This window comes from Euwallacea fornicatus, chromosome 13, assembly GCF_040115645.1.
Source record: "Euwallacea fornicatus isolate EFF26 chromosome 13, ASM4011564v1, whole genome shotgun sequence".
NCBI lineage: Eukaryota > Metazoa > Arthropoda > Insecta > Coleoptera > Curculionidae > Euwallacea > Euwallacea fornicatus.
The window spans coordinates 3,802,598-3,826,804 of record NC_089553.1 but is presented as its reverse complement, the minus strand read 5'-3'; the positions used below and the strand labels follow the sequence as shown (position 1 = coordinate 3,826,804).

Below are 24,207 nucleotides of genomic sequence, written 5' to 3'. Positions count from 1 at the left end.
CACATTTACCAAAACCCTGGCTCTACATGTCTATATTTAACTTGATTACACTGAAAACCATTAATTGACAATTAATGACCATTGAACCGTGCAAATTCAGTGTTCGACGCATTTTATCAGGAGAGAAACCCCCGACCTTATTGACTTTCCATTACCATGGCTTGGAGTGTTATTTAGGATGACCCTATAGTTATGCATCTCTGAAAAGCTTGTGAAGATTATACAACAGAAATTATTGAAACTCATGGTTATTAAGGTGATTAAACTGATTTATATTTATTGAAGGAGCGCACGGTATATGAAAGGTGCCTAAAGCGGACTTGGTTCCATCCAATTAAAATATGGCCAGTTTTCGATCGCTTTCAGCGCTTTTTTTTAGGAAATTATTTATCCCCTTGGAAAAATAATTTCATTTGTCGCACTTATTTTTTTCTCTTAATCCTGACCTAGATTTTTTTCACATTTTGTGAAAAGCCTCTAAACTCACGATGAAATAGTAAATGTTTTCTTGATTTTTGTTAAAAATAGAAAAGTGGGCATTCGCATGTAAACGCAACAAACTGTGTTTGACGTTAATAAGAGGCAAAAAGTGCCGCCCGAAGCAACCCTTTGTTGCCCAAGTTGTGCATGCTGTGTCATGGTCAGCTGTCCAGTTTTCGATTTTTGAAGGTCCTGCATCAAATTCGTTGAAAAAATTTAATGGCAAGTGTGACATCGTACGTGTTGGTAGACTGAAAGGTGCGCAAAGCCAGAATAAAAGTGCAGGTGAAAAAAGCTCAGAGACTTTCTGAAGAACAAAAAATTACACAAAAAAGTAACTTTCCGAAAGAGGATAAAAAAGTGCCTTTAGGAAGCGCCGCTAGTTTCAAGAAAGACGAACGGTAAAGTTGCAAAAATTCAAATTCAATTAATTTTTTTCAATTTTCTCCGGGTATTTCCGGGAATGAACAGAATTTTTTTAATTTACTTTTAACAGATTATTCAGCATTGAAATGTCCAATTTTGCCTCAATTAAATCAAGTCCCTATGTGCTATGATAAAATAGAAAAAAAGTAAATATAAAATAAAAAATAGATGAATAAAAAATAAAATTAAAATAAATACCAGCACCTGGGAGAAATACATTGTAATTGCTGTTATTTTTCAGAAAGAAACGAATTTTAGAGCTTTAGCTGTAGTTAGGTAATGCCCCCAAATAAAGTTTTTGAAACATACATACACTGCCCGTCATAAAAATGGCAACATCTAGAATTAACGCAATCAAAATGGGTATACGTATTTAATTGTAGTAACAGTATAATTGATAGATACAGCTTCCTTGGCGTCCACGCTGTCCCGATTTTTCCCCCATAGAACGCACATGGGACACGAGAAGAAAAAAGGTCACTACACTGGAGAACCCATGACGTACTTCAGCAAAGTTACGAACCAGACGGGTTTCTGAGGGTGTAAATTCGCAATATGATTATATACGTCATTCGAGTTTTAAAGACTTTCCGGACTTCGGTTCACTCGCAGGCTACGTCATTTACTTTGTACAGTGTAGGCAACATATTTACAAAGTTTCATTAAAATTCGAAAGTTATTTCTAAGTGTTGCAATTTTTATGATAAGTAGTGTATGTAGGTATCAATTGAGTTGCACTTCAGTCCCAATGGGGTCGTGATTACCAACTAGGAAAATCCGCAAAATATCCCTTTGCCCTTTCGGGTCAAACGTCATCTGTACAGGAAGAAAATCTCCAGATGAAAAGCAATAATTAATTTCCCCGAATTTGTTATTTTTGTAGTAACGCGCATGTACAGAGGGAACAACATTTGCAAATGCCTATATGAAATTTCGAATTCTAAAAGTAAATTTACACAAGGAAAATCGTTTGCTTTAGATTGAGATTTCTATTCATAAAAAGAGTTTTCCAGTAGTTCCGTCAATTATATTTTTATACCCCCACAGCCATCTATATCGGTTTTCTATGTAGGTACTGATATTGCGTTTGAAGTTTATAATTTACATTCGTATCAAAGTTGTAAACTTTGTGTTTATCAACTTCCTACATGAATGCGTATTTTAAGGTACAAATAAACTGCACCTCGTGCCAATCTAAAATCAACAAATTTTGCGTTAATTTAAATTTTTAGTCAAACGTGCGAAGTGCTGTCGAAAACGTGGAAATAACAAATTGCTAGGAGTTGTACAACAATCGAGACTCCATTGTTCATCTGAAAGTTATTTTTATTCCTGTCCAGTTATCCGGCGAGCCGTGTCGAATGGAAGAACTGAATTCCTCAACAACAATGTTGAAAACGTCTTGGGCTTTTCGAAACCAGCGGCGCATCTGCTGCCAAACTTGCCTTGTTAAATTGGGGTCACGAGACGTCTACCAAATTACTTGGAAAGACTCATCCGCGGGGAATAAAAGTTCAGTAGACTTTAATCCAGAAACTTATAAATGACGTTCATGGGTTACCAAATAATAGAGTCGCGGGCGCGAAGTAATATGATTAGCATTCTTACCTATTTTTGCGCGAATTTGAGCATAAAAAGGAAAGTTCCCGACTTCACACCCAATCTGCAATTTTAATGGAACGCCTTGGAGCAGTTCAACCTTGTAAAGATACCAGAAACAATTAGACATTAACTTCAGGAAACGGAAACGGCAAAGTTTCCGCCATCTTCACGAGGAGTTCGAGTATGAATTGCGAGCATGATCAGTTTTGTCAAATGAGAGATCCAAAACATCGGCCTCATACATTGTCTTCGGTTGAAATTACTGCCTGTGTAAATTGAACATTTTGTTGAGTATTCGGGAGAATTTATGCACGAATGAACATAATGAGCAAAATTAATGTTGAATTTAAATAAATGAAATGGTACTGAAATTAGGAATAATTCCGAGGTTCGGTGTTGGAAATGGAAGAGCTAATCTTTTCCTGGAAATTTAAACTACACGCCGGTGAATAAAATATTAAACATCGTTTTTAAATATGCGGTTCTATCCAAATTTATTGTTTTACCTGGAAACTGGAAAATTATTTTTATTAGTTAATACGCCAGCTATAGTGAATAATAAATGCCGACGTGAATGGACCACTTACATCATCACCGGGCAACATTAAAATTATTAATTTGTTTTTTTATTCGAAGTTCCGACTTTCTGATGAAAATTGTTATTGATAGTAAATCATCTACGTCAATAGGCCTCTAATTTCTTTTCGTTTTGTGCGAGCGATTTTGAGCCTATAACTTTTTAATTTATAGCAAATAATTACTAAATATAATATAATAATATGTTATTTCGAACGAGAAGCACACAATTCAATTTTAATATTGCCAGGAAAATTCATTAACATTCTGCGTTGCATGTAATTTGTCTGAATAATTCTAATTTCACTCTTATGAAATTATTTAATTAATTACGAACTGTCTATTAGCGCACACGCCAATGAAATCGTTTCAAACGATGCATCTGCTCCTTTGAGGACAAGTTCGACGTTAAATTTATCAAATTTTTAAGCTTGAAATCAAAGTCGAAAGCTGAGAGTGATTGATTTGATTTTAGGTTCTCTAATTGTTGGAAAAACTCCAACGTAAAGATCGCCCTCACGCATTGCCCTAACATCTGGGTAATAAATCTGGTAAAGAGAGAAACCAGAAACCAAAGCTCGACATACCGCTGGGTGCCAAACCATGGGTACCGCGCTAATCACCTCTCTCATCTGGTGCACATCCATCCTGATTTATGAAGTGCAAATTGCCCAAACAGATTAAGGGCAGCAGTAAATTAGGATGAAACGTAGCAACAAACTCGCAAGTGGACATGAACCAGAGGGTGTTAGCGATAAGGTAATGGTGTGAAAGCATCGAGGTGGTGATTTTCTCATGAAATCTTGAGAAACCAAACTCGGGAAACTGCGTTTTTCGAAAAGGGGCACGAACCCTCTTGGAGGAGACGAGTGGAACCGTTTTTCACCCCGTCGCGTAAACAGCAAACTTCTCTCGCTCTCGTTGCCATAGAACCCTGTACACGGGCATTATTGTTAATAAGTTAATCACAACTCACCCTGTAATTCAACTAGTCTGTGATTAAATTTAATATAATTTGTGTAACAGAGTTTATATAGCTTCTCGAACCTTTGGAACCCCATTATTTTATGACGGTAGCCCGTCTGATCCTTCGACTCAACCACGAAACCTCGCCAGCGTATTTCGGATTCCTCTGTGGGTGCCTAGTGAGGCAGTCACTACTGTTAGGCAGGAACTCAGGAAGCCTCTGGCCTAAATACTAATTATGGTAAATTTGTCTCTTAAAGAGTGGAGTTTGCGGTCGAAACTGGGCCTCTATCCTAGAAAATTTAACGGTTTCAGACTGGTCTAGGGTAGCTTGCTCAGATTCGAGTCAGTTCATAAGCTTAGGGCCTTAAAATGCAAAATTTTCGAGTTTCGAGTAAAACGCAAATCTATTATTTACCACGAAACAAAAGCGACGTAACGCACTGGTCAATTTAAAAAATTACCCAAATACTGCGGCCATTTGATGCAATTTACAATAATACAGGATGTCTGGAAATAACAGCGAGATATTTCGGTAGGTGACTTTACAGATTAAAATAATACAAAAATGCTCTTATAAACATACCGCAAAAATAAATGGACGAAAACCCCTTACAGGGAAGCTCTAGATGGTTTCTTTGCAGTATTTTCTGTATACTCTAATAAATTGAAAGGGGAACACTTCTTTGTGTTGAAAATTGCACATTTTACTCAGGGGCGTCGCATACAGGAGACCTCCTACGTGAATGTTGCCCTAACTTTCTTGTTTTTGACATTCCCAACTTTTAAAATAAAATCGGGATTATCATATATTGAATTAAGTTTTGACAAATTTCAAAAGTTATATTTTTTCCAAAGTAACTTAAGAGCTTATCCTCACGTAAACTTATTACCACCCTCCCACGTGATCGTTGTAACACTGGATTAGCGAATGCCTGACACGGGAATAATTTTATGTAAAATATTTATTATTGTGGCTTCATCCTCATCACATCTCCTCATCGTCTCACGTCTGACGGTTCTTCTCTTTCTCTACTACCTGGGGCAATTAAAGATAGAACAATCTTATTGTATCACTTATTTTCAACCTGGCGTGGCCTTGATGGGGAGAAAAAAGAGAGAGAGAGAGAAAAGAGAGAGAGAGAGAAAAAAGAGAGAGAGAAAGAGGAAAAAACACCTTATTTTAAATTTATCTCATCAGCATCCTCTGCAGAATATAACATACGGTAATAATAGTGCTTCGACACGCTAAGTTATTGTCGGTTTTCCAAATGATTTCCACAACGAAAACATCTTTATTACTACCAGGCTTCCAAAAGGAGCATGAGAAGGGAGAATGAATGAGGCTAGAGACAACACAATTTTACTTGAGGTTATATCGAAGAATTGCTCTAATAATTTAAATCTAAACATTTTACTGAATAACAAAGAAAATTACTGCACCGCCACATCTTTAGATTCAGCGGCGAACTCATAAGAGACCGAACTAAGACCGGTCGAAGAGGTGGGAGGTTTTGGGAAGGCGAAAGTTACTAACGAGCAAATGAACAGCTTTAAAACTGAAGTTTAATTAATTAATTTTTGTTTGTAAGATTAACGAACAATAATTATTGATGAAGAAATAGCCATTTTAAGCGTCTCTGCAAATATGTATATCAACTGAGAAGAAAACCCGAACACCCAGTAGAAATATCGCGATTTCAATAAAGTTTTGTACTAATAATTATGATACCGCAATTATTTTTTTTGCATGATTTTCAGTCTTATCCACCTGGATATTTCGGGTTTTTATTTCCGATATTTTCATGAAGGGTACAAACACCAACTTTTGATACCACAGCCACCAGACGAGTTCACAAGACGACACCGCTTCAAGATTGTCACTTAAGGTTATTGGCTATGTGGGATCGACTCTTTACCATCGCAGCAATTGCCAATCTGTGGATTGCAGAATACGGCAGAGTAATTGGAATGCGAAATGTGTACTGACGAATCAGAAACTTTGGTCTACTTTTATTACGACCAGAATTTGTTTTATCTTTAACTCTGGAGCACAAACGAAATCGGCTTTGGTGAAATTGAGAACCATCAGTCTCAAATGAAAAGTGAAACGTGATGGTCTTCAGCGACGAACACAGATTCTATTTGGACATGATCGACGGCCGGAGAAGGGCTGGAAGGCAGCGTGGGGAAGGACAAGTTTCACAATTTTTTATTGAATATTTCATTAAACGTATTTTTGATGTTATGGCGTGGGCTGCCATTAACGATAACTCTAGGTCATCCCTACTTTTTATTGGAGGCAATATGACCTCACAACGGTGCATCCAAGAAACAGTGGAATTTTGTTTAGTTCCATACTTAAGGATCATCTAAAATCTTACCTTTCAACAAGATGATGCCCCACCACACATGACAAGAGCAACGTCAAAGTACTTTCAACAAGCTCAGATTGAAGTGCTACTTGGCCTCCAAGACCTCCAGATTTATCTCCAATTGAACACGCGTGAGATATTATCGGCAGGAGGTTGCAAACCCCGAAATAATTTTAATCATTTAATACTTTGGCCCCTCTGACAATTTGTACAAAATATTACTGAAATCTGATTGTCAACGTGAAAAATCATCCAATAAGAAATAAGAATTTCCGAGTTTAATCCAAGTGGTCAAATACTGCAGGTTTAACTTGACCTATAAAACTAACCGTAAATCCTGGTTGGGAAATATCTCATTTATCGGGAAGCAGGGTGACCTTAATTTCAGAGATTTAAAAGATTAAGGTTGCAAACTGTTATATCTGCTACAACACATGCCTATTATAAAAGGACCTGAATTAATTCGTTACCACGCTTGCGGCGAAAGAAGTAACTGAAGAACGGACATATATAGGTAATTTTCGTTATAGCAATTATCCATTCCGTGATGATCTCTGTCTTCCAGGCAAGAAAACAAATTAGCAAAAATCCTATCAAATCAACGAATACCTAATATCTTGAAACTTTAATTAGTCCAGCTCTCTTTATAAACTTTGCTCTATAACGGCTTAATATTGTTATTAATTCTCTTTTGCCGACAATGAGGCTCTAACGATCAATAATTATATAATATCTGTTATACAGTAATTTGTTTAACTGGACGATTAATGGTAATGAGTTCAGCACTATATCGTTGAAAGGAAAAAATTGTAATGGCAGTTGCAGAAACATGGAGGGGGGGGAAGGGGGGGGGGGGTACAAATTAATTTTTTTATATAAATATTCGAGCACGATTTTTTAAAACCCACTTTTCTGTAAACCAGTTAGTTTCAGTGGATTCCGAAAAGACCACCTTTTTATTGTAAAAAAGGTTGATTTTTACGAATACCATCTCTTTTTGTTCAAATTCTATATTACGAAAAATTCCATCAAAAGTGTACCCCCCTTCCAAAAAACAAAAACGTCCAACAAATGATCATTTAAAAATTTTCTTTTTGTGGCACTATTTCAGACCTAATTTTATGATTACGTACACGGATGCGCAATAACACTTTGCGAATCCCCGCTCGCCTATTAGAGTCAAAAAATCACTTTATCGGTCCTCTTTTATATCGTCATAAGTGTCTTAACAAACCGTTTAGAAAAAAATAGTATTTAAAATTTCACCTTATAATAATGTGTGGAAAGCGCCCCTGAAGTAGTTGCCCATACTTTTTAATAACCCGGTATATCGAACTATACCTACGGATGGCCATCTACTTTCTTTTCATTGAGCGACAACGTAACACTTTGCGCTCTTAATACAAATGGCCATTTAAAAGTTTTGAAAAATGTAAATATATATATTTATATATACAGTGTGACCCATTTGTTTTGGGGTCACTCTGTAAACAGGTTATTGATGATTGTGTGATTTAGCCCCGATTTTATTTAAATTATAGAGCTTGTTAAACTGCACATTATCAGCAAAAATGGCCTCGTTGACATGAAATTCAAGGCCTACTATGACAGTTTCTAGGAGCAAAATTTTAATAATTCACATTAACGATTTTTTTAGAAAAAAGTTGTGCACGCTACTGGATTGGCCACCGCTCAAACGGGCTCGTACTAAATTTTATCGAAAAAATTTTCAGTAATAATGATTTCGTAGAAGAATTAAAAATGCACACAGGGTACTTACGTCTTCTTATACTTCCTCTGGGTATATGAAGGTCCAAACTGGCCATTCTAATACTATTTCGGGGATTGTCGTTAAAATATTGCGAAATTTGGTTGTTATTTAGGAAGAGTCCACGACGTCCATTTTGCCTCGTTACTTCGACTTCCTGGTCCATGTGGATGCCTGATGTTGAATCCTGCCGCAGCTTCTGCGCGTTGTCGCGAACAATACGAACAATTTCTGTTTTTTTCTCTTAAACTTAAATTTTCCATAATTATCGAGATTAATAATTTAATTTGTATTAAGCACAAATGAGTTCTGACATCGATGGTGATGTTTGTTGCGTTTGTTTGACAGTTAAACACTTCGGTTGTTCTCCATAGCCCACTGCGAATTTTTGAAAATAAATATGTACTGAGTGTGCATTTTTAATTCTTCTACAAAATCGTTATTACTCAAAGTTTTTCGATAAAATTTTGCACAGGCCCGTTTTGAGGGGCGGTCAATACAGTGCCGTGCGCAGATTTTTTCAAAAAAATTCGCTAATATGATTTATTGAAATTTTGCTCCTAGAAACTGTCACAGTAGGCCTTGACTTATATACCAGTCAGACCATTTTTGCTGAAAAATGTGCAATTTATCGAGCTCTATAATAAAAAAAAATCCGGGCTAAATCGCACAATCAATAAACTTTTTACAGACTGACCCCAAAACAAATGGGTCACTCTGTATATGTGGATTATGACCTATCGTTATTCTGAGTTATTTTGAGCTTTTTTTATATACGCGGCTTTACTTTTTGAAATACCTTCCATAAAGCTTTGACCTTAAACAGTTATTGATGGATTTTGAATATTGCTTTCTTTATGTATTTTTCTTTAAAGGATTTATCTTGACCTTTAGACGATTTAATTCAACGTTTCTTAACCTTTTAGCATATGATACACCGGTTTCCTATCTAGTTGAAAACGCTCCTTCAAATTTGAAATGCCCACCTATACACCATTAGAAGAGAGTTCTAGGTGGGCCCTTTGTCAGCTTGCGACCTTTCGATTTTTAGATATCTAAGTTAGGTTTCTCCCAGCAAGGCCAACCCCTTATGAAACTCGATTAGCTAGTTAAGAAAGATTTTGTGAAATTCCTGTGGCAGAATTTTTCTGCAGACCCATACAGAACAACTCTATGGCCTCATATCCATGTTAGAAGCAGAGTATTGCTTTTTCCAACGCGCTTTAGTATTTTTCGGATTTCTCGTGCCAATTTAAAAGAAAACTTTAAGAAAATGGAAGTGCTTTGAGCACCGCTTATCTGCAATATTTTTGTTTCAGATTTGATCGTAAGGGGCGCTTTATGGTACCGCTTTGCGGTCGTAAATTGATTCGTTATAATCGTAGTGCAATAAATGAGGTCACATAATAATCTTTAAAGAATAAAGCAAGTGACATAATTTGTGAAAGAAACGATGATTGACTGACTCATATTTATTTTTTCTACGGCTGTCAGGATATTGCATTGTTGCAGACTCAAAAATGATATCAAAAGGCCTTTCCTACATTTTAAATTTCTACCGGTTGCGCGGAACGATAAGGAAATAAGCTTATTTCCCACGGCTTCGTTCTCGTTTTCACAGGAATGAGGCAAAACAAACATAAATTAGCTTCTGGATATACATTTATTGGAAGGCATTTCTTGAGCTCAATTAATTCACAAATTTTGGCGATATTGACGATCAAATCATTTTTTTTAGAAATTCATTAAAATGATCGACCTTTTTTTGGCTTATCGGAATTATTTCTGCATCATTTTCAACACCTGATAAATACAACTAATGGTACTCCATCTTTTTTCAGATAGTAACTTCGTCTTGGGAAACGCCCAAGTGCCCACCCTGTACCCGATTGTTTATTGTTCCGATGGTTTCTGCGAGCTGACAGGGTTTACAAGGGCTCAAATTATGCAAAAAGCTTGCTCTTGCAAGTTCCTTTATGGACCCGAGACAAAGGAGGAGCACAAGGCTCAAATTGAAAAAGCATTGGAATCGAAAAATGAGCTGAAATTGGAAGTAATCTTCTACAAGAAAAACGGTAAGTTCCAATGTTAGCCCCTGGAAATTTGGATTTTCGTAAGAATATCCCTGACAATTTTATGTTGTTACCACAGCCAACGACCCATCAAATTATCTGACGTAATCTAGTATATCCATATCATTTTTGGGATTCTTTGTGATTTCATCCTGGATCAGAGCAGTTATTGATTGATTTTTCAGTATTTAATTATGAACGTTCGGGGAATTTTTAAACCAACAGTTTTCAAATCTATGGTCGTGGAAACAATTGTCCTCAACTGGCCGCCGCAATCACCAAATTTAGATACACGTGACTTTTCCCCAAGGAGCTGGCGAAAATGATGATTATATTCGACGCTCGTTGCAGCTGATAACTATATAATGTACCCGCACTAAACCTAAGGGTAGTTAGTAATAAAACTTGATGCCATGCATTAAATAATAAATGGCCATATTTAATGCTAATGCAACTAGTAGCCAAGTTTTGGCATTAAGTTTGTGAGATTCAGAGTGGGAATAATTGAGGCCTGTCTCCCTCAAACTTTGGGATATCTGCTACCGCATAATTTGGGCATTTAGCAGAGTTGCATCTCTCTAGATGGGCATTATTAGATTCTATTTCATAATTTGTGGTCCAATTTCGACACGTAACCTCTTAGTGCTCGTACTCAGCGTTTTATTCCCTCAAAAATGTGTAGCCTAAGGGCAATATTATACTTTCCAAAAATACAAGAAATTGTGGTTTTCATGTGTGAACTCGCGTTAATGTCAAGAATTATTGCAGCAATGTTGGATAAACAAAATTCCGAGTTTTCCGGATATTACCCGTATCATCTGAGAGGGATTTTCTTTGTTTCAATATATGAGACACCTTCAGAGCAAATTGAATTCGCTCAGGAAATATAACCCAAACACCTGGCGTAAATACGTGTAAGTACCTACAGGGCGATATCAAATTTATTTAATGCAATATGTGTTTTAGCAAGTTTAAATAGTTTTTCTCGCACGTTAAACACACTGATCAATCTTTCATCAACGCTCCCACGCTTATTGAAATGTGTGTTTTAACCAGAAATAAATTACACTTTATCGCACCGAATGGTTCATGTAATCTAAAGAAACAAAATCTTAAATGTTCAAGTTTCAAGTAATCAATTATTGATGCTTTGAGTGTCAGATACTTGGGACAAGTTCCATGTTCCCACTAATGGGAATTGCGTGTTTCCTACACGATCCCTGGTGTTGACCCGGACCTAATCTATTTTTATCACTGCGATCAAAAATTAAAGCGAAGTTATTTATAAAATAGAAAATCTTCGTTCATTCTTTCAAATGAGATTCGTCGCCTTCAAAGTACCCCCCGTTCGACACGATGCACTTTTTCCATCGTTTTTTTTCCATCCACAAAACAATCGGAGAAGTCTTTTTTCGAGATGGCCTTCAGTACTTTTTTCGATTCGGCCTTGAGCTTGTCGAACGACCAGCAGTCGAACGGCGCTAAATCGGGCGAATACGGTGGATGTGGAACAAATCGTGGTGCAAAACCCAAGTATTGTCTGTCCATGATTCTGGCCTCTTGAGGCCATTAACCTCGCGCAGACGACGCATAACGATTAAATAATATTCGTTGTTAACGGTTTGACCTTCGTAATGCACAACGTCGCGATAATGATCGTGTCAACGTGACCTGGATTTGTGAGCTGCTTTGAACCGGTTTTTTTCGATCTTGGTTCACTTTTTGCGCGATATTCGCTCGATTGATCGATTGTTTCCGGGTCATATGCACGGATCGAAGAGTCAACTCTCATGATGGATGACGCGTTTCGTGACGTCCCGATGGTCAAAAATCATTGTATGAAGATTTCGGTGTGACGCTTTTTTCCAAAAAATCGAGGGTCTGACCAGGTTCGACGCTTTTGAGGTAAAAAACATCTTTTAAAGTGATTATGCTTGATCTAAGTCAAATGTCCGCGGCATCGGCAAGGCCTCTAATCCTCAATCGACGATTTCGGAGTATCAAATCTTTAATTTCCTTGACGTGGCTTTCATCAGTAGATGTTGATGGTCTTGCTATGTGCTGTTCGTCTCGACCTCTTTCTCCGGCTTCTTCAAGGCCTTTTGCCACTTTTTTTTTAATTATTATTATTTTTTTTAGAGAGGTTGAGGGGAATCTGAAAGCAGACATTGGGGGCTTGGCACTCGGCGATCTTATTTGCCCCTTTTATGTCGGGTTAGCGTCCCAATCCAGGGCACGCTGACCGACTAGACCCCCTGTCCTCTCTTCACCGTTGTTCCCCCCGGAACGACCGCAAGGCATTATTTCGGGGGTGAGGTCTTCTACCACCCGTAAATTTTTTTTTGCAAGAGAACCCGTTACCAAAGTACTTTCGTAACCTCCTCAACGTTACCGCGGCGAAATGTTCATTCGGCAAAATGAAATTAAAGCAAATTCTTTGCTAAACAAAATCTGGAATAGGGAAAATTGAAAAACTCACTTTTATATATATTTCCAAAGACACGGGTGCTAAAACCATTGAATATGTGAACATGAAACTTCGCACAGCTCTTACAGACAGCGTTGCCCACCTACAAAGAGCAATTTCATGATTTTATAGTGCCCGCGAAGTTTAAATGAAAAATTCACCCCGTTTTTTTTTATGGAAGTAATATGAAGAAGGAGCTACTCAAAATTATCCAGTTTAATTACTATTAAATTAAATTAGCGTATATTGAGTGTTCGCATGAAAGTGTGCAGTTGGGAGCGATCTAACTAGTAATCAAAGTTCTGCAAAGAATCGTCGCATCATAAGTTACACATCTTTATCTTGCGGAGTTTCAAACGGAACCAACTAATTGCTTTTCATTGAATTCTTGCGAGCCGTAAAATTGGATGATCCTCACTTCGTTTCTCATCGCCCATCTAATTTGACACTCTCTGTCTTTCCTCCTTTCTGATTATTATCACGACACTTTAATTAAACCAATCATGTCTATCACTAGCAATATTTTAGCTCCCTTCTAATATCCCTTGTCACGGTATCTTTTCAAATAGGTATCTAATTAAACCGCCCTTAATCCTCAAAAATACTTATTCCGTGTTAATGAAGGATTGATTTTGATAACTGCAAACATCGTTTCTTTCCAAAAGGCCGCGAAAGGTCAACGCGCACGTGAATCGCTATTTATGGCGTAGGAGTAAAAGTAGCTTTATGAATTTACTGCCGGCGGGAGGAAGTGCAACGCTAAACCGATTGTCGTATCACGGGGACCGCGCACAATTACATGATTTTATCTATTTTCCTAATTATGTCAAGCAGAGATTTTTGCAAAATAATGCGATCACTAAATTATAAAAATAAATCAAATTCGGGTTCATTGATCATTCGCTTGAAAAAGAAGCATGTTACAAGGAGAAAAGGTCTTTGTTGTGCTTCGCTCACTTGCTACTTTCAGCTCCGCTTCGGCTCTCAATCTATGGCCTTAGCACAAAAAGGATTTCACTCCTAGTAACTTAATCCAGTATTAAGCGGTAAACACATCCTACTTGCGGTACATAAATCTTCTATTGTTCTCCAGGACTATAATGAAACTCATAATTTCGTAAAGAGAAAAATCAATTACCGCTATCCCTTTCCATGACATCTACTTCTGCAAGTAGGTCTTTCTTACCATAAAAACGTAATATCTCGCTTTTTAGAAAATTTAAATTTTGAAGTAAAACTTAACGAGGTCGAGCTTAGATTTCCATCAGTAAAAGAAAATCTCGTTTAGAAGGGCAAGTTCATTTTTAGATCTTTAAAATTCCAGGAAAAAGATCTTAAAATGGAAGTTTGCTCAAGGCTAAGCATCACTTATCTAATCATTTTTGATTTCTTTGTAATGCCGTCAATTCCCATAACACGATTTGAACAGCTTTGAGATGTTGGGTATAACTGTTTGCTCAAACTTTCGACGAATATTATACTAGTGAATGGGTGTATTATTGGCATGCTAACGTTTTAATATATACTACTTATCATACAAACTGCAGCACCTAGAAATAATGCGCGTATGTATCAATGACATTTTGTAAATATACTGACAACGTGCAAAATAAATTATGTAACTTGCGAGAGATCCTAATTTCAAAAAATCTTCAAAATTTGTATAACGTGCATGACCACCTTGGGAATTTACTCCCTCGGAAACTCGTCTGGGCATGCTTCTAAGTAAATAATCAATTTCCTCTTGAGGTAGCGAATCGCAAACAACTTAAATTGCATTTCGTAATTCTAGTAAAGTGCATCATGGGTTCTTCAGTATAGTAACTCCTCTTCCTGTCATGTTCCATATGTGCTCTATGGGGGAAAGATCAGGAGAGCGTGGAGGCCAAGGAAGCGCATTAAGTTTGCGACGTTATAAATGAGCTATAGTTATAGTAACATGTAGCCGTGCATTATTTTGCTGTAAAAACACGTTTCCAATACATTGAATGTATGGCATAGCTATTGGTTTTAACGCTTCCTGTATCTAACGCACGGCGTTATATGTAAATATTTGATGAATTGTACCACTACCACAACTAAACATGTATACTAATTTTAGTTGAATTTTATGCATTAACTCTAGCTGCTACAATTTTCATGGTAAGTAGTATATATTGATCTAAATACTGTTTTAAAAATATCGGAGTAGCTTCTGGATGCACTCTCGCTGAGTAAGATACATACGACATCTCCTTTTCTATAATAATTTAAATTTATTCACATATGTGTGTCCTTTGATGTGCAGTATGCACAAAATGTACGGAATAAATTCATTTTCTCCATCTGAAATTAAAATAACGAAAAATGGTTGGACACGTGGAGTTTAGCTCAAAGTTCTACATATTTTGATTGGATAACATTAGATGTGACTCCATCATTGTTCCACATATGTACAGCTAACACTATCCAAAAAAACAATGTGGATTTGCAAACTAAAGTCGACGTGTCTAAGCATTTTGTATTATTTCAATTTCAGACCGAAAAAATTCATTTATTTCGCACTACATCTGCACATTCTATACACGTCTAAACGGATCAAGGATGTAGACGCGACACCCTTTTACCTTCGCCAATTTTTCGTAGTACGTCACTGAGCATTTCTGTATTAAAATTACAAGGAAAGGACGATTTGAAAGATTCAGCTTGCCACTGTGGTGAAGCGCTTGATTGAAAAGTCTCTTTTTTATTCAAAAGTATCGAAGGGCGCAAAAATGCTATTTCTAGTTACTCTGTTGGAGTTAATTATGAAAATTATCAAAATCTACTGGGGATTCCTATTTTTGCACACAATTGCCACGGACGTGATGGATGCGTCCCTGAATCTTCTAGATGAACTCCGATATGTCTAAAAAACGCTCTATCAAATTGACATTAAACGTCGTTAATTTTAATTTATAAATTAACTAAACAACTTATTAATTACTTTAATTAGCCAAGGCAAACAGATTTTCATAAACCCCGTGTATTCCAATCCAATTTTCTATTTTAATGTGATTTTTATTCATTTTTATTGATGGTAATCACAGTCACATCGGACGCAACTTATGGATACCAAAACGAATTGAGATTCGGATCAAATTTATACAGCTTTTTACGATATTTCGTTCCAGGAACCCCCTTTTGGTGCCTGCTGGACATAGTACCGATAAAAAATGAAAAGCGGGAAGTGGTACTTTATCTCGCTTCGCACAAAGACATCACCAACACGAAGATGGCTGAAATGGCTGAATGTGAGCTCTACGACAGTGGTAAGTTTCGAAAAGTGAGCGACCCTGCACAATATATTTTCGGTGAGCATTTTTCCCATTTAGGTAATTCTTGTTTACTTGTCGAAGAGCATAATACACGATTTGAGCAACTCGAATATGAATGATATTGAGTTAGGATTAATCCATCTGCCTTGACCCAGTTCGAATACAAATTAATCGTGACCTGTGCCGGTTTTGCGTATTTGCAATCCAATTTCAAATTGCGTTTTGTTGACCAAATTTAATGCGCTACTTTCTGATCTGGCTAACAAATGTCCCATACATGTTTTGCTACTAAAAGCCAAATACGTTGGACGCTCAGTCGGTTAAATTGCTCATCAAAGAAATCGAAGACTCCATAGGAAAAAAAGCATTCCTAAACGTTGCAATAGGCCCATTGATTGGAGCTTTTGTTCATCACGAATATTACACCCACCAAGTTTTGTGAACTGTTTTTCCTGGACGTGTCCTATAATCAACAGAAGCAAATTGTCCCTTTCGTGCTACAATTTTCCAAGTGGAATTATGGTTTGCTTACAGAGTGCCGATATATCCCAAATTTTAAGCAAATCAATGTAACATAGTAGGGTAGAAATTTGCGAACACAGTTCAAGTCATTAGAGAGATTCATTTCGCATTCCTTTAACGTTATGGTTATACCGCCTTTACGTCACCAAACTCCGAGACTCCGGACATTATTAAGAGATTTCAAGAAAAATTTTTTTTTGTATTTTTGAACGGTAAAAAAGTAGAAAACTCTAATTTACATTTTACCATCGTGTTTTTGTCTGTGTGCATGTGCGTTAATGATAAATATATTGTCGTAATTATAGGTGTTTAAAATCTCTCTATTACCTAACATCAGAAAACCATTATGGCTATCCTGTGAATGACATTGCTAATAATAATAATAATAATAATACTAATAATAATAATAATAATAATATTAATAATAATAATTTACTTGCTCTATATTAATTGATGAAACATGCTGGTCCTAAACTAATGTTCACAGGTGGAAGTTTTGACACTTCTGGAAATCTGCTCGTGCATCAGTCCCGGGAGTTGATTAATTAATTAATTAATCAGGTATTATTATCAAAGCTTTATTTGAACTCTATTAGAGCTTTACTCATCAGATCCATGTTAAACTCAACATGGAAAGCATTGGACGTAATGAAACATTTAATCGATTAGGATGTTCATAATAAATATTTTTTTTCACGGCCAAAATCTTCAATTCACCCGGCCTGTTTTCCTAGCTGTTGAGCAGGGTCGGACTCACCCAAGCTGCTACCGACTAAAACACCTCGGGTTTCCTAAGTAATCGATCTTCGACTACCTGGAAGTATCCCTGAGGGATATATCGTCAATAGGACGATAAAATTCCATTGTCTATAATTCTCCAAACCCAAATTAACGTCCTCTTTCAAGAAACCAGAGCTCATTGCACATTATGTAGCATGTTATGTATTACATTCCGCCCGATTCTTTATTTATTTATTGGATTGTTGCGTTGTTGTCTTATTGTCCTTCTTGCGTAGCGGTACCCTCAATTCGTTTTTTTTCATTGACCATTGCAGAAATTACATTGCTACAACGGTCACACTTCGTTTTACTTTCCGGTGAATACCGTGCCGTGAGCAGCTAACCTAAACTAACCTGATTTAATTTCTAATGCGTACAACATAATCCTAAACCACCTTCAACTATAGTCTAAGGACATATCCACACTGCCTAATAGTTTTTCGTTATTCTTTGCTATCCGCAGCTGCTGTCTTGGGGGCCCGATTTCGGGGCTCGGCAGACTCCTGTCTCCTAGCAGAAAAAACCAACTGTGATTTGGACCCCGAAGCTCCACCTACCAATTATGGAAGAAGACGATCCAGGGCTGTACTTTATCAGCTTAGTGGGCATTATAAACCGGACAGGATGAAGACCAAACTAAAGCTGAACAATGTAAGTTCCTGTTGATCTCTTTTGACATTGTGATATCCTGAAAGTTGTACGGGCATAGTCGATCTTTGTGATCATGCGACCTAATTTTGCTCATTTATTTATTTTCAATATATGTTTTTGTTAATTAACTTAAAAATTTTAATTATTAAATTATTATTATCGAATATTTTATTTCTATCTCTCTCGCTCACTTAGAGGTAACTTTTCGTGCGAATCTCATAACTGAATGCTGAAATTACATAAGATCGATTTAAACAACATGAGCGAAACTGCACAAGAGTTACGACTCACAAGGGACACTAAAAGGAATTAAAGATGCACTTGAAATTTTTTCCATTAAATATTCCTATGAGAAAATGGCATTACTTCTCGGTTTTATAATCAGAGAAAAAGTCTAATTAAACTCCATTCTCATTTTTAGTATTCTTTCATCTTTATTTCGTAGAAAATTAGGTCGATAACTAGCTTTGGAATTTCCTATTTAAAAACCGTTTGAGAGTTTTTGGTTGGGTAGGGATGAAGTAAACGTAATGCGGTAATGACTGGGGGTTTTTAAACATAATACAATGGCAGTCAATTCCATCCTAAGTTCCTAAGTCATAGAAATAAATTATGGCGAATGTTAAAAGCGCTGTTTGCGTGAAATTGGAATCGAATTCTATGCCTTCATTGTCATAGAATCGAGGAACAATGCAAGTGAAGATAATTACAGCTTTTGTGCTTAATGTATGTTAAATGTTATAAACAATCAGTATGCCCGAAGGGACCAAATTGTTATTTTTGTTGTCAACTTTGTTCACACGCCGATAATTGGTAACTTAACGGAAGCACTGCTTAAAAAGGGATTTTTCGGTAAATAGGTAAAATTTATAATTAAAAATTAAATTTTTTTTTTCAATTAACTGCGAAATTTAAAATTTTACTTCAGAAAATGAGCGAAACCATAGCAAACACCTAAAAGCACCCATAAAACACCATTAACTCATTTGATCAGTCGCCCCATTCGTTCTTATTTTCACGCGGATTATTCTATGAATTTCTTAGATTATTGTTTCCCCTATCTAACATTTCATTCTGCACACGAATCCCTACGTACCTTATTTCAATTTATCCAGAAGTCCGGGATTTCCAATCCATGGCTGGCTGGAATCAATCAGTACGTTTAAATCGAGAATTTAAGTCCGGATGGGATTGAGGCACATGGAAAAAATAGACTAGAAGGGATGATATAAACATTTAAGATTAAGAAGGGAAGCTGATTGAAAATATCGTGACCATATCAAAATAATTCCGGATTAACATGGATCCAGTCGTCACCAAATCGCTACATAAATGCCTCAATCCCATTCGCAGGCGTAATATTTCACTCATTTAGGTGAAAATTACATTTTATTTTGAATTTCGTGAAATAGTTAAATGATCTTAGCTGTGTATTCTAATTTCTGCATTTCGCATTTTTTCTTCTGCCGATTTCGTCTTTCTTCTTCCCGCTCTTCCCTCCTCTTCTTCCGTCTTTTTCTGTCTGATTCTGCCTTCTTCTCATCACTGAATTTCTTCAACCAGAAGCTGGTCCACGAATCGACTGAACTAGTAATACATACCTACATCTGGAATGAAGCATTTTCAATTTTCTTTAGCAAGTAATTTGACGACATACAAATAACCCGTGGGCTCAAATCAGGAAAACTTTTCTTGTGAGTCCAAGTAAAATTGACCGACCTTAGTCGTTTTTACCGATCTTATGGAACATGTGACGTTCAACTCCTGTTTCTCTCCCTTTCTCCTTTTTAATTTTTATCTTGATCCAAGTCATCCATCGTTTAGCTTATACTTGAAATTGATAGACAAATTAACTTCCTCGGTCTAGAATTTCATATACGTGCGCCGGGTACGCCACGTATCCTCACGATGTGGTTTGCCCCCAATAGCTTCCAGGGTTTTCCACAGCTTGAAAATATCTTCTCAGATTATTGAGAAATCTGTTTTGAAATGAATCCTTTAACCCTCAATAAACCGATTAAACCAGCTTCCGCGATGGAAATTGTTCCAGTAATCTGAAGCATACTGGTCGTTCTGAGCAGGAATGATGTACATTTTCATGTAACCCAAAAGGAACTTTAAAAACCTGGACTGACTGGAAAACATTTTTTGTGACCTGTTTTTTAATGTTTTTAGAGTGAGTCGCCAGACCATTGATGGTAGGATCTGGTCGGCTTGGTAGTGTGGGACTCATCCTTCTTGTACGTAATGAATCGTCCTTGTCTCTCTACACTCAGGATCCCCAGAGACCAACATAAGCCATTGGTTCAGTCGAAGCATGAGTTTTTCTGTTTTGGCTTGTAACTTCTCTCTTTATCTCTTTCTCCGTTTCTTTCTCACTCTCTCTCTCTCTCTCTCTTCTTGTCTCCTCCTCCACTTTTATCTTTCTCAAAATCATCCATCTTTATCCGTCGATTCACCTACTCTCTAATTTAGTTTACGACATATGTTATAGTCCCCATCATTGACTATATACTGACTCTTTCTTCAACTATTAAACCTATTGCTGGGACACGAACAAGCACTTCCACCATCTTCATCGGAGATGAATCTAATAAACATTGTAAACATCGTAAAAATTGAAACACCTAGAAATAATGCGCTCATATCAATAAAACTTTGTAAATATATTGACAACACTGTAGATTCTGATAACCTGAACCAGGTGAATTTGCACCCTCAGGAACTCGTCTGGACGTGCTTCTAAGCAAATCGATGTTCTCTTGTGGTGGCGTATCTCAGGCAACTTGAATTCCATTTTGAAACTCTACTAAAGTACGTGGTGAGCGCCCCAGGGTGGTAACTCTTCTTTCTGTCAAGTCCCGTACGTGTTCTATAGGGGAAAAATCGGGAGAGCGTGGAGGCCACGCAAGCGCATTACCATTGCGATCAGCTATTGTTACACTAGCAACATGTGGCCGTGCATTGCATTGCTGGAAAAGTACATTTCCAATATGCTGCATGTACGACATCCTAAATGTATGGGCCCAAATACTTCCTGTGTTGTATGTAGGCAAAACCTGATCAGTTGTAGTACTACTAAGAGTTTGACGCGTTAATTACAGGTGTTTTATGGTCCGCAGTATATTTAGTTTTTTCCTCATAAAGGATCCCCGAAAGCACTGTGTTGGAAGGAGTAGCAGCTTTTGGTCGTCCAGATTTAGACAATATTCTCATCAGCGCATTTATTAATAGGTTGAACTTTTGCCTTATCCTCAGGACATGTTTTTGTTTATCGCACCTGAAGAGGCGTAAATTGACACGAATGAAGGGATGGACTAAAGATCCTCTTGAACTAGCGACTTTTTGTCGACCGACAGTTTAGTCAGTTGGTTAATTGGCATAAAGATGGATGTGATAGCACATATTCATGGAATTTAAATTGGCCGATAAATGCAAGCACATGCTCCGATTTCAACTAAACTGGCGGCCGACAAAAACCCCCGGGCCAAAAGGACCCTGAACTCACTGCCCTACTTCCTGTGCATTACGAATTATTCTCAAAATTTATCCTAAAGGTTTAGTCTAAAATATTTCTTTACCATCGACATGTAGAAGCATTAAATAGCTATTTAACAATAGATCCAAAATGCCGGAATACTGTAGCACCGCTTGAGAGCTTCATTCAAGAACCTTTGAAAACAGGACTGCGTGTTGCGGGTTCAGCATGTTCAAATTGTTGAAATAAGTTCGACATCCCATAATCTGGGTTTAATCGAGACCGAATGTAATTAATTTCGGTGTCGAACAATGCAGACAACTGCATATTTGATACCTATGTAGTTCGATGGAGCAAATAAAGCGTTATCGCTTTGTTAGATCAATAAGTTTGAAAATGTACGTATAATTTAGCCCATATTGGTACAACAGTTTCGCTTCTGTACCATCTTGATGTGACTGAGCACCTCATTGGCGTTCCTTTTTCCTTTCAGGAAGTTCATGGAAACGACCTCTTTCTGTTACTCAAGACGGTGCGCAATGTACCAGTTGTTCGAACATCAAAAGCGGACTTTTGTTTGATTTTTTTCGCGAAATTTAAATGTGAAATATCTACGAAATGAGCACAAAAGAAGAGTTGCTCTGCCCCCAAAATCTTAATAAATGCTTTTTCCACCTACTTCCGAAAGCGCTGGTTGGGCACTTCTCGCTTCTCAGAGCTCAATTTTTAAACAGAGTCAGAAAGATATGTAAAGGAGAACAAACAAAAATTACCTTTCTGGTAGGTACCTTTTCATTATTTCAGGCAGGTTCGGAAATGTGGGTTTTTGTGAATCATTGTAAAATCATTTATTTAGAGTTTTAGGGGAGAGCCAGAAGTGGCAACGGATTATTACACTTTATAGAGGTATTTCTCTTCGTCGACTTCTATTACCGCGACTCTATCGCAGGAGCGAGGCTCTATATGAACCAGTGGACCATAGTTTTAAGGGTTTTTGTCAAACTTTTGTGATTTATTTTGGTTAAATTTCCACGCCGAGAATTAACAGCACGACACTTTATGCAGCACTTATAAAAAGTATTGCAATATGTTCATGATTTTCATAAACCCGATGTTTTTTTTTTAAATGCCTAAACACGTGTATTATTTAAAAAAAAAATTAAAAAATTAAATTAAAAAAAAAAAAAATTTGCACTATTTTCGATGTTTAAATCTTTTACCTCTATTTAGCTACCGCTAGTAATTTTTTTATATCCAAATGGAAAGATACCCACTGTTGTGCAGTTTGTGCTGCGTGTTGCTAAAATTGGCTGGACGAGTGCGAAGGACCGCCCCGAATTTGCAGTTTCAGGGGCACTGTTGTTCGGTCAAATCGAATTAACCACCGATTAAAACTAACCAACACAATTTATTGAGCACCAACAATTTGAGCGGTTTAACAAAACAAAGACCTTAGAATCGCTTAAACCATTCGTGATGAATTGATTTGTGTGCAAGGACCGCGAGTAAAATACGTACGGAGAACTGATGAAGCTGAGGGTCCACAGGTGATTCCCCAAAGACGAGAAGGATTGATGATTTTTAAAACCTTAAATACCAAGGATTATGATATGCCCTCGTAGGCGCACCTAAGCTAGACGATCATTGCTGCTACATTTTCCTACACCCACCCTCATAGCACAACTGACGTTAACAGTATAATCGGGATTTTATTAGGGGGCGGTAGACCCTACAATCGGGGTCGCCTTTAAGTGGTGGTCCATACCAAAGATGACGCCAAAGTTTATTACACCGAAAGTTCTTAACTTGGGAAAAATCTGCTCCCACATCTGAGCTTATGGTAATGGTAGCGGTACGCGGTCTAAAAACGGTGGTACATTCTATGGGCTTGAACCGGGGGTTCCCAACGCACTTATCTTAGCTTAAACTCTACTTAGGCCGATACACAGGGCGTGACACCCACTGTAATACATCAAAATAAAGGTAATTCATTAAGGGGCACAATAGCAGGCTTAGAGCTAAAATTAGAGCTGCGGGTTCCTTAAAAAGTTAAATTATTATGTACACAATGTTTGTTCGGTTTGTTCAAATTCACAAAACGACCTGACGTTTGTTGTTCAATTAATAACAAAGTCGGTTAAAACATTATTTATTAATTAATTAGTTATTAAAATAAGTGGATCTAAATGCAAGGATCCTTGACCATCATAAGGTGATGTATCTTAAAATACTCGGTAAAGTGTGGTAAGGTGTTATGATGATGGTCGCGACGTGAATGTTTGTTAAGAAGTCCGGTTCTTCTCGTGTGAAATTTTGGGAAGATCCAGGTCAGGAAAGGGGCGGGAGGGACCACTTCGTGGTACCGAAATCATTGCATGACGTAGACTTCTGCGCTTTAGGATAATTGCAAGGTCGATTGAATAAATCGATAGCAAATCTTCTGGGAATTGCATGACGGTAGGAAAAACGTGCCCTTACGGGTCTGACGAAAAACAGTCCAATAATAAATCTCTGCCAAAAAGCTATTAACGGATGGAGAGTAACAGATAAGCATTTAACACACAATAAAGTAATTCGCTCTTGCATCAACAAAAATCGAAATTCTTACAATAAATACTCAAAGTGGGCTTCAGCGACAATTTCGCAATGACTCAGTCATTTTTTGAAATCGTTTATGGAATTATCCAGCGTTACTTCTTTTATTAACCTTAATGCCCACCGAATTGTAAGTTGTAAATCATCTAGATT

General features: G+C 37.1%; 1 protein-coding gene across 2 annotated transcripts in view; it reads left to right on the top strand.

Moving 5' to 3' along the window:
• Elk (Eag-like K[+] channel) overlaps window positions 1-24,207 on the top strand; it is a 122,051-nt gene that overhangs the window by 36,306 nt on the left and 61,538 nt on the right. Inside the window, exons 3-5 of one of the 2 annotated variants that reach the window (XM_066288905.1) lie at window positions 10,035-10,268; window positions 15,885-16,022; window positions 17,794-17,981. In XM_066288905.1, the coding sequence (XP_066145002.1) occupies window positions 10,035-10,268; window positions 15,885-16,022; window positions 17,794-17,981 (560 nt within the window). Of the gene's footprint in view, window positions 1-10,034; window positions 10,269-15,884; window positions 16,023-17,766; window positions 17,982-24,207 lie in introns of both variants that reach the window. The other variant, XM_066288904.1, reaches the window with a different exon arrangement.